Source organism: Salvelinus namaycush, chromosome 2, assembly GCF_016432855.1.
Source record: "Salvelinus namaycush isolate Seneca chromosome 2, SaNama_1.0, whole genome shotgun sequence".
Taxonomy (NCBI): domain Eukaryota; kingdom Metazoa; phylum Chordata; class Actinopteri; order Salmoniformes; family Salmonidae; genus Salvelinus; species Salvelinus namaycush.
In genome coordinates, this window is record NC_052308.1 from 7,973,424 (window position 1) to 7,985,772 (window position 12,349).

The window sequence follows — 12,349 nt, forward strand, 5'->3', positions numbered from 1 at the left end:
CTATTTAATGAAGCTGTCAGTTGAGGATTTGCGAGGCGTCTGTTTCTCAAACTAGACACTCAAATGTACTTTTCCTCTTGCTCAATTGTGCACCGGGGCCTCCCACTCATCTTTCTATTCTGGTTAGAGACAGTTTGTGCTGTTTTGTGAAGGGAGTAGTACACAGCGTTGTACGAGATCTTCAGTTTTTTGGCAATTTCTCGCATGGAATAGCCTTCATTTCTCAGAACATGAGTTTCAGAAGAAAGTTCTTTGTTTCTGGCTATTTTGTGCATGTAATCGAACCAACAAATGCTGATGCTCCAGGTACTCAACTAGTCTAAAGAAGGCCAGTTTTATTGTTTCTTTAATCAGAACAGTGTTCAGCTGTGCTAACATAATTGCAAAATGGTTTTCTCATGATCAACACAACCTGCCATTGGAACACAGGAGTGATGGTTGCTGATAATGGGCCTATGTATTCCATTAAAAATGAGCTGTTTCCAGCTACAATAGTCATTTACAACATTAACAATGTCGACACTGTATTTCTGATCAATTTGATGTGATTTTAAAAACTTTTGACATGTTTCTACGAACTTTACGGATACTATTTGGAATTTTCGTCAACCCTTGATGACCTGCCTAAGGCTGTGGAATATTGAACATAACGCGCCAAACAAATGGAGTTTTTTTTATATAAAAATAATCTTTATCGAACAAAAGGAACATTTATTGTGTAACTGGGAGTCTCGTGAGTGCAAACATCCAAAGATCATCAAAGGTAAGCGATTCATTTTATTGCTTTTCTGACTTTCGTGACCAATCTACATTTCTGCTAGGTGTTTGTAATGTTTTGTCTAGTGATCGATAAACTCACACAAACGCTTTCGCTGTAAAGCATATTTTCTAAATCTGACACGACAGGTGGATTAACAACAAGCTAAGCTATGTTAAATTGAACTAGGCATTTGTTTGTTTCATCACAAAACCGGAGAACAACATCTGTCCGGTGAAGTCCACAAAGCAAATATTGCATGTCACAAACAGTTATCACCTACAGCATGGTCAGTTAATGTTTTTGACAGTTTACTAAACAACTACTGATTTAGAACCACAGAGAGTTACCCTAAGTCAGCACAAAGACAACAGGAGCACTGCCTCCGCTATTCCAGCACCATTTCAACATATACATTTAAACATCATCAAATCAACAAGGCTATATATGCTTGGTTTAATACACAATACAAAAAAATGTAAGATGCCAAAAACAATTTAGTCCAATCAATGATGCTAAATATAATGTGGTTGTCCATGGTACTGATTTCTGTCTGTCTCTGTGTGTGTTTGTGTGTGTGTGCGTGCATGCGCACACACTTGTAGAATAGTTGAACGCCAATGCCATCCCACTCTCTTTCATGATGGCAAAACGGTCTATAGCTCTGTACGCTTTTAGTTTTAATTTTCATAGGCTACCTAGCCCAAATGCTTGCTAGCCTCACTTGCTCACATGGGCAACAATGAACCAGCAAAGTTAGTTAGTTAGCGTGAGCCTACTAGGCTACATCTAGGCTACATATTGAACTTCTATCACCTCAGGCCAGGGGCACAACATATGAATTTATGGTTAGATCAGAATCGCCGTCAGAATCGTTGGTCTGTACAGAGAATTTTGTCAAAACCACAAGTCCTAATCCCCATCTCCAGCCATGGTTTAGGAAAGGTTCGATTTCTAGAGACATTTTTCTGACAATGGTGAAATTTTGCTTAGGAGATTATTTGGTTGGTGTGAAGCCAAATCCAAACTGGCCTCCCTTGGGGGGTGTTTTGCTGCGCCAGGACAATCCCACACTTGAGCTCAGCTCAATGCTGATTGGCAAATTATTTTATAATTGTTTTATCAAGGGAGGCCAAATGATTGCTGACATCAATCAATGAAATGTTGCGGTGGAAACATGTCATACTCTTTTGTTCCAGACAGCATCAGATACATGGGCTACACATACTGAGACAGAGGGGCGCTCGGATGATTTCTCCGGTGAGATTCAGCCACTTGCGAATTGACGGAACATCTTTAATTGGTCAAATATTTGGAGAAGCATCCATGAATACACGCCACTGATTATAACCCTATTGTCTTACCGCTATCTAATTACCATAACATTTACTACTTGCAAATATTGTTTTAGTATGTGACGTCTGTCATTGCTTTCATCATCACCTTGTGTGTATTTCTGCTTTGGTATAGTGGGTCTCTAATTTCCATATTTCATTTGAAGCTGTTCTCCTCCCTGTGGTTTAAGTGTGTTGATTAAAGATGTCCTTGGTAAGGGTATCTTCAAAATGAACATGGATCAAGTGAAGTCCTATGTGTCAGATTTCCTCTCTGCCCCCCACTGGGCAGTAACTGAGCGTCAGATGCAAATGTTTTCACAGCAGGTGGATTTAGTGAAGCCGAAGGATTCATACAGTCACAAACCTCAGAGAGAACAATGTTGTTGAGAGTTCTGCACTTACTGGTGACCTACACTCTTAGAAAAAAGGCTTTTCGGCTGTCCCCATAGGATAAACCTATTTGGTTCCAGGTAGAACCCTCTGTGGAAATGGTTCTAAATAGAACCCAAAAGGGTTCTTCAAAGGGTTCTTCTATGGGGACAGCCGAAGAACCCTTTTAGGTTCTAGATAGCACTTTCTTTTCTCAGAGTGTACTGATAGCTCAAGTTGAGCTTCTGTGAAAAGTGAAAACCTTCCAATCCAGTACTTAACCTGCCACTCAACTGCTTTGTGTTTTCTTTCTCTCTGTTGTAGGAGGTGTGTGCATCTCTCAGTCGGTCAAGATTCCCCGGGAGCCGAAACCGGGAGAGTTTGATAAGGTCATTCGCAGACTAAGAGAAAACCCAAATGCAAGGGTGGTCATTATTTTCGCCAATGAGGATGATATCAGGTAAGGGTATTATCATCGTAGCATTGACAAGTTGAATATGAAGTATACTAAAATCATACAAATGTTCATTATAAGAAATACGCAGCATGAAATATTATCAATCAAAGGGAGAAGAGTCAATCGGCAGAAATAAAAGCTTGACATTTAAATTATGCATTATGCCTTGGTTGAGCGCTGTCATAATTCCCCCTTTTAGATTCTCCATCGGTAACTCATGTTAATATGCTTCCACACATTATCTTAGTGACAACAGGATAAACTTGGAAATTATCTTAATCGTTTAGCCTTTCGTGGTCCTTACATTAGTCAATGTTACCAGCCACTGTGCAATCAGCTTTGGATGTCTAATGTTGCCATAAGCCTGCTTTAGAAAACTCAGGTGAAAAACATAAAAACCTGGAGAAAGTATTTGCTATAGTTCTATTGTTAACATTTTCTGGTAAAAAAATTATGATGATTTCTCTGGGCACACAACACACCAGACCATACATACACATCACATTCTGTATTAGGCAGACCAGCCAGACCAATACAATGGGATCCAAATTAGTTTTCACCTTTCACTATGGATAGGACAGAGGTAAGAATGAGTGAATTCAAGTTGAATCATGAACGCAGTGTACTATATAAGTCATTGTTGTTTGTGTAGTTCTTAATGCAGTACAGCCCTAACAGTTGGTTCATAGAAAGTGTTACCATAATATCACATGTATTACTGGTAGCTAAATGTGTTTATCCACTTGTACCAGGCGGCTACTCCAAGCAGCCAAGAAGGCCAACCAGACTGGCCATTTCATCTGGGTGGGCTCAGACAGCTGGGGCTCAAAGATCTCTCCAGTGTTACACCAGGAGGAGATGGCAGAGGGAGCAGTCACCATCCTGCCCAAACGCCAGTCCATCAGAGGTGAGGGGGAATAGAGACATCTTTAAGGTTGCTGGGGAAAAATGTTAGATTGGCAGATTGATTGATTTGGTTGATTGACTGAATGATTGCTTGCTTGATTAGTTAATTCATTGTTGGGGGGGATGTCAGGGGAACAAAGAAAGCTTTTAGGTTGCTGCTATGAACTTTTATTGATTTGATTGATTGATTGGTAGATCTTGTGTAGCTTTCCCTAAATATACAAGGATAAAGGGACTGAGATAAATTAATTGTTGTAGATGACAGAATAATGGATTTATCATTATGTTTATTTTACAGACGAGACGTTGACATGGATCAGTAGTGTGTTATTGTGCCAGCAGCTGGCAACGTACATAGGCATCCCAATTCTGATCTTTTTTTCACTCATTTCGTTTTTTGACCAATCAGATCTTTTGCCAATAATTGGTCAAAATGTCAAAATTGGGTTTCTTGTGTAAATACAGCCATAGAGATATCTCTGTTAACAAGTCTCACCAGATCTTGTTCATCTTAACAAAGGACACTTCCAAGCCCGATAAGCTGTTGTAAAATATAAAGCATTTACTGTCCTGTGCTAGCATCAGTCCCCTTGTCCAGACCTCTGTCATTATCTACTCAGTCTGCCAGCCAAGCCACAACTCTGGTCATTACACAATCAGCCATTTTCAATACACTCACTGTTAAAGAAATACCCACCCTGTCAAAAACATAGTTAAAAGTGTTACCCCAATGCTCCATTACATTCCACCACATGTCAATAACTGTGTTGGCAAGGACACTGTTGCCAGAGTGAGTGCACTGATGATGACAATGATCTGATCGATCTCTTCCAGGGTTTGATCGTTACTTCATCAGCCGCACACTGGAGAACAACAGGAGGAATATCTGGTTTGCTGAGTACTGGGAGAACAACTTCGCCTGCAAGTTAAGCCGACACGCTTTGAAGAAAGGGTCCGGGCTGAAGAAATGTACAAGTAAGACAATTCTCCTTTCCTTTTCTAACATTTTATTTTTTTAAATTCTACCTTTATTTAACTAGGCAAGTCAGTTAAGAAGAAATTCTTATTTACAATTACGGTCTACCGGGGAACAGTGAGTTAACTGCCTTGTTCAGGGGCAGAACGACAGATTTTTACCTTGTCAGCTCAGGGATTCAAACCATTCAGGGATTCAACCTTTCGGTTACAGGCCCACATTGCAGCTCTACTGATCTCAACTACCTTTAGAAAATGGTAAAGTTTCACAGGTAGAAACAGCTGTTTTCCTGACCATGTGACTGAACCAGGAAAACCCTCTGTCCTTATCATAGAATGATGTGGCCCTTGGCTTATGATACATGACAAAATGTTGTACACCATCTAAAGCTATAGGTACAACATGAGCTAGATTCAAAATGATTGTGATGAGGTATTACTAGGGCCTTGTGTTTCGGCTGAGTAGACCGTTTGCCTGTCCTCCCACCTGGAGACGGCAACAGAACAGGGTAGTAGAGGTCTGCGTGGTTAAACATCTCTACTTCCAGGATTAATGCCATATGCTATCCAGATGTGTCCTGGCATGTTCTGTCTTCGTGTCCTGGAGATTGTTTGATCGTCACAAATTCACCCCAGGCTTTCAATCTTGACTTGGAGCTCACCACCTTCTCTCTAGGTGTTCTAAGAATCCAGCTGTATGTGACATAAGGCTAGTGGTATGATAATGGTTTGAAATGCAATGAACAGCAAAATGCTAATATAGTCTTGTTATTCCCTACGGGTTTAAAATCAAATTATGCCTGTTGTGATTTCCGTTGTCATATGTTCATATATAATTAGTCTTAAAGGAGGCCTGGGTAAGGCCAAAATGTCATAAATATGCCGACTTTGATGAATTATTTCTCAAGTATGCTTTTAGATACACATGTCAAATATATGTAAACAATCCTTCCTCCAAAGGACTATTCTATGGATTACATTTTGTGAAAATCCTCCCAAATCATGGTCTTTTTTTGTCCTGGGTTTGGAGAGTCACTCAATTATAAAATGCAGTTACTGACATAAATACAGTGTATGAAGGAACACAAAATACTGTATCATATAATAGGCATTCACATACATTCAATTCACATGTAGCAAATGTACATCCTTAAAATTCATGAAGTGAGCATAATTCATAGTCATGTTCTAATTGGCTTTCAGTAGAAGCCAACAAAGGGAATACATTGTAATTGTGTGTTTGTTTAATCACCCTGCTACATGGAACAGCAATCAAATTCTCGCAATATACAACAAAACTGGCAAAAGCTGCACTAACAGAAGAAATTCCTCCCCTTTTATTTTCTATTAGGTACTGTTTGGGTTTTAAGTCCTTAGGCTAGCACTGCTGTTTCTGGGAGTGTAGCAAGGCATCCAACTGGAATCTAACTACAAGTGGATTAGAGGCCATCTCTCCTCACCCAGGCCAGTAATTCAAAAATCAGCAATTAAAAACGGTGTGAGGTCAGTAAGCAGACATGTCTTAGGTATCTATTGGGAAAAATATGGCAAAATAAGATTTCAACAGATCAATGTCATCCGTCTAAACAGAAGACTAATGCCAGTCACATCCTCTCAGTGCCACTATCTAATGCATTGCTCTTTCATGGATGAACTGGCTCTGTGTGAAGAACAGATCTGGGAGAAGAAAAACCCCTGTCAGAAAGCCAAGGATATAGCTACAGATCTTTATCTTAATTTGATCACTATTGTCACAGATCATTTCCCTCTGCAGCAATACATGCAAATAGTAGTGCATTCAAGGTTTAAAAAGGCTTCTAAAGTTTGTAATTTCCACTATGACAAGTCAGCAATAAGCTGAACGATCTGAGTAGGGATTGGAGAGATATACATTGCAAACTGAAGGACAGGCTTTGTGTCAGTCTCAGTCACATTGTCTTTTAATGTTGAACTAAGTTTGCTTGATGACTTCATTCACTAGAAGGACCAGGAGGAGGAAGGGTTGGGGAACTGGGACATCAACCTTGACTCATCAGCTCATTGACTCATCAACTCATCCATGCATGGGCGTTACACACTGATGGATTGGTCTTGAGGCGTAGATGCGGTAAAGAGGTCAATCGAACTCACCAAAACAATGGAAGTGGGGGAAAGGGCCAATGGGGAAAGATCCCTAATGTCCTCATTGCCCCCCAACAAAATTAGCCTACATTTAGGCTATTGTTTATATGTGTATTTCACACTATGATAAGGTAAAAATCGGCATATAAAATTTGTATGGTTGTCAACCCCAACATATGTTCATGTCATCATCACCAATCAACTGCCCTACAGTTAAAAAATACTTTAACTACCACCAACAATTTATGTATACAAACGGGAGTTAGCATTTAGCAGTAACTTCTTCTAAACCTGAAAAGGGACAACTTCTAAATGGTATGCAGCGAAAAAAAATAACATTGTGGGCCTGTTACAATACATAAATCATGATGGATTTGACGAATATCCACTTTGTTTGATCAGATTTGTTGAATGTGCGCCAGACTGGTCAATGGAACAGTCTGCATTCCATTTACACCTTTACCCCATCAATTCTGGCATAGATGCTCTGGAATAGGGATACAAACTCAACAGACATGTTATTGTGAGGGGGTAAATCATGTGTGCCAGAATGTTATTCTTTTATACTTCTTGACATCCGCATTGCTCCCTGTGGCTGAAGCCTTGGTCTCATATGGATGACATGACAAGATAGATGGAAGCCTGCCCTGTCTTTTTCATCTAAAAAGTTACAATGTGCTTGGAAAGTGGAGACATCAAGAATGTCAAAAAGTAAACATTGCTATAGACACCCAGCAGTTTTGGAGACATTGTCCCGTTTGCTAGGAAAGAGATTTGCACTAGCTAATTAACAGTAAATAGGTCAATTGTTTCACCTCACATTTAGCAAGATGATTAGCTAGCTAGCTAAAATTGCTTACAGTTAGTTAGGAATCAATTCTACACTATTTTGCTAGCTACAGTAGCACTAACCTGTCTCTAAAAATGAGAACGTGTCTTTAGTTGTTTATATTTTCCCATTGTGGGCGCGTCCATGCCTAATTGGGGAGGCAGGTAGCCTAGTGTTTTGAGCGCTGGGCCAGTAAACAAAGGGTTGCTGGATCGAATCCCTGAGCTGACAAGGTAAAAATCTGTCGTTCTGCCCCTGAACAAGCTGTCATTGTAAATAAGAATTTGTTCTTCACTGACTTGCCTAGTTAAATAAAGAAAATATCCACTTTCTATGAGTATTGTACGGGACTAATCAATACATATGGAAAAATAGACACATCCAACTAGTTCAGGTGCTGGAGAGAACCAAATGAATGATCATTCTGCTTATTGCTTGGGGTGAAAAAATGCTAAAGAAGCTAAATGTGCGGAGAAAAATCCAGATAAGATGAAGATCTGATGAAGAGCTTTGCCATGTGAAAAGGCTGTGAAGGATTTATGTGAGTGGCAGTCTGAGTTAAATACCTTGCCTGCACAGCTCTGTTTGCCAGAAATATGATGGGGTGTTGTTTTTCTAAGGCTGTGTGGAAGTTTGTTGACGTAGCAGAAAGTCATAAACTTCTTTGGCTTTGCAATCCCCTCTCAACGTGCAACGTTTCAGGAATTCTCCAGGTGCCTCTGGTGGTGCTGGTGAAGGCTTTGCACCTGTCTTCAAGGTGCTAAGCAGACCACATGGGGTATGAGTGAAGAATAATCAATGTCCTGGGAGGGCTCTGTGTGCTCACAGTGATCAAAGAGAGAGCGAGTGTGTGAGTGAGTGACTGGTAGACTAGTCTTTTATCTGTGAATGAGTGAAATACACAGCTGATATTGATTAATGTGGAGAGGAGCAGAAAGGTAGAACGGGTCCCAGCTCCCTTTCCTGGGGTTTGATGCCTCTGTCTAATTAATACAGGGGAGAACAGCAAGCAGCATAGCAACACAGACACAATGGCTGAATCCTTCTCCATAACCATGTGATATTACCATAATAAGTTATGGTTTTAATTCACCAAACGTATGTGATATGAGATCCAGAATGGTCTCACGTGTCTCTAATGAACAGTTTGTAAACTGTTCACAACATCCTGTTTTTCTATCCATGTGTTCCAGCTTGGAGGTTTTGAGTTGCCCACGTCAGGACAGATGATTTAGGAGTGTTCATCAACCGAAACATCCTACATGTTCCCAAGGCACACATAGGGGGAGATGTTCTCATGTGAAAAAATGGATGAAGATTGACTATGGATGAAGTTCAAGTTTTTATAGACGATGAAGGGAGATGTGGCCTGGTGCCAAACCCGAGCATGCAGAGGTTAACAGGGTCAGAGCCGACCCAGAATCACTAACTCCTTTCTGTGGCACCCTGGTAGAGGGACACGACCTTGCTGTGCTGCTACTCCTAGTCTGAATGGATTTCTCTAAAGGCAGCGAGCCAGCCTTGGGAGTGCGTGGGTGTGCTCCGACTCTGCAATGAGATGAGAGGCTTTGCTAGGAAAGAGAGGCAATACCAAGTGTGTGTGTGTGTGTGTGGGCCACCATGCCTCAGCCTGAGAGAGATATACTGTATCACTCCCTCTCTCGCTCCTGGGCTGCCCCACAGCCCAACCGCATCAGCCAACCTGTGGCAATATTTAGAGAACTTGGGGCTAAAAGGTTCTATCTGGATATTTGTCAAAATGTAGTTATTGACATAGCATTGTTCTGTTCAATGTTCTCTACCTATATTCTACCTATATTCTACACCAATTCATGTTACGTTCAAAATAATTGCTAAAACCATTCAAACCAATGAGGGTTCAGAACTTCAAAGCCAATTATCTCAGAATCATCCATTTTTTTACTTTTACTCCTTTTTCACCCCAATTTCGTGGTAGTTACAATCTTGTCTCATCGCTGCAACTCCTGTACGGACTCGGGAGAGGCGAAGGTTGAGAGCCATGCGTCCTGCGAAACACAACCCAACCAAGCCGCACTGCTTCTTGACACAATGCCCACTTAACCCAGAAGCCAGCCACAACAGTTTTTGCAGATAGAACCTTATAGTCCTAAGCTTGCGATTTGTCTGTCCAATTTGGGTGCATGGCGCTCAATTACCACAGTTTACCACAATTATCACAGCCGTAACCTGGTTCTTTATTTATTTCATAGATGCATAAGCTTTATTTTTTTGCTGTGGCAAACTGATATATGGCAGATGAAAGATGACTGAAAGAGAGATATCGATTTGGGGCTAGCAAGCTTTTAAGTTGAAGTGGTTCTGCTAAGATCAGAAATTTGTCTGGCACCAATATCAGTACAGCGTTGCAAGAGGAATGAAGAAGAGTGATGCAACACGGTTTCTGCAGAGAAAATCAAGAATCAATTCTTTCCATGAAACAAATTACCAGAGAGCTGCAACTAGAGCAAAAAATACCTAAATATCAAATAAATAGGTTTGAATACAGACATACTTGACATAGCACATTCCTTATCTATACTGTATATCCTACAGTGTACATATCATGCTATTACTATGCATACTATCTATTATATTACTATGCATAGTACCTATTCTATTACTAGGCATAGTACCTATTATATTACTATGCATAGTACCTATTATATTACTAGGCATAGTAACTATTCTATTACTAGGCATAGTACCTATTATATTACTATGCATAGTACCTATTCTATTACTATGCATAGTACCTATTATATTACTAGGCATAGTACCTATTCTATTACTATGCATAGTACCTATTCTATTACTATGCATAGTACCTATTCTATTACTAGGCATAGTACCTATTATATTACTATGCATAGTACCTATTCTATTACTATGCATAGTACCTATTCTATTACTAGGCATAGTACCTATTATATTACTATGCATAGTACCTATTCTATTACCATGCATAGTACCTATTATATTACTAGGCATAGTACATATTCTATTACTATGCATACTACCTATTATATTACTATGCATACTACCTATTCTATTACTAGGCATAGTACATATTCTATTACTATGCATACTACCTATTCTATTACTATGCATACTACCTATTCTATTACTATGCATAGTACCTATTCTATTACTAGGCATAGTACCTATTCTATTACTAGGCATAGTACCTATTATATTACTATGCATGCTACCTATTATATTACTATGCATACTACCTATTCTATTACTATGCATACTACCTATTCTATTACTAGGCATAGTACCTATTCTATTAATAGGCATAGTACCTATTCTATTACTAGGCATAGTACCTATTCTATTACTAGGCATAGTACCTATTCTATTACTAGGCATAGTACCTATTCTATTACTAGGCATAGTACCTCTTCTATGACTATGCATACTACCTATTATATTACTATGCATATTACCTATTCTATTACTATGCATACTACCTATTCTATTACTAGGCATAGTACCTATTCTATTACTAGGCATAGTACCTATTCTATTACTAGGCATAGTTCCTATTCTATTACTAGGCATAGTACCTATTTTATTACTAGGATAGTACCTATTCTATTACTATGATAGTACCTCTTCTATTACTATGATAGTACCTCTTCTATTACTATGATAGTACCTATTCTATTACTATGATAGTACCTATTCTATTACTAGGCATACTACATCTTCTATTACTAGGCATAGTACATATTCTATTACTAGGCATAGTACCTATTCTATTACTAGGCATAGTACCTATTCTATTACTAGGCATAGTATCTCTTCTATTACTAGGCATACTACCTCTTCTATTACTTGTTATTTTTATCTGAGTCTTATTGATTATTGTACTACAATAGTTCAGTTTAGTTAGCTGTCACGCCCTGGCCTTAGTTATCTTTGTTTTCTTTATTATTTTAGTTAGGTCAGGGTGTGACATGGGGGATGTATGTGTTTTGTATTGTCTAGGGTTTTTTGTATGTTTATGGGGCAATGTTTAGTCTAGGTGTATGTATGTCTATGGTTGCCTAGATTGGTTCTCAATTAGAGACAGCTGTCTATCGTTGTCTCTGATTGGGAGCCATATTTAGGCAACCATAGTCATTAGGTAGTTTGTGGGTGATTGTCTATGTCTATGTGTAAGTTGCCTGTGTCTGCACTTGTCATTATATAGCTTCACGTTCGTCGGTTTGTTGTTTTGTTTAGTTTGTAAGTGTTCTTCGTCTTCGTTGATTAAATATGTGTTCATTTCACGCTGCGCCTTGGTCCTCCTCTCTTTCACGTAACGACGATCGTGACATTAGCACACAAGCATTTTGCTGCACCTTTTATATCTGCTGTAAACTGTGGGTGTGGCCAATACAATTAGATTTGATTATATGTGAAATTAATAAAGAAAAGGTTTTACAGTATTCTCCTGCTGGAATGCTTTAAATCCATAGCTATTAGGTTTGCAATGGGTGAAAATACAATATATTTCAGTGTACATGAGGTTTGATCATGCATCAAAACTCAAAACTACATTATTGTCCAAACACACCCACCTATACTGA

General features: G+C 39.3%; 1 protein-coding gene across 1 annotated transcript in view; it reads left to right on the top strand.

Moving 5' to 3' along the window:
• Positions 1-12,349, top strand: part of LOC120020282 (metabotropic glutamate receptor 4-like) — a 229,727-nt gene that overhangs the window by 145,302 nt on the left and 72,076 nt on the right. The window contains exons 5-7 of the mRNA XM_038963839.1: positions 2,788-2,923; positions 3,673-3,827; positions 4,661-4,801. Of these exons, the coding sequence (XP_038819767.1) occupies positions 2,788-2,923; positions 3,673-3,827; positions 4,661-4,801 (432 nt within the window). The remainder of the gene's footprint in view (positions 1-2,787; positions 2,924-3,672; positions 3,828-4,660; positions 4,802-12,349) is intronic.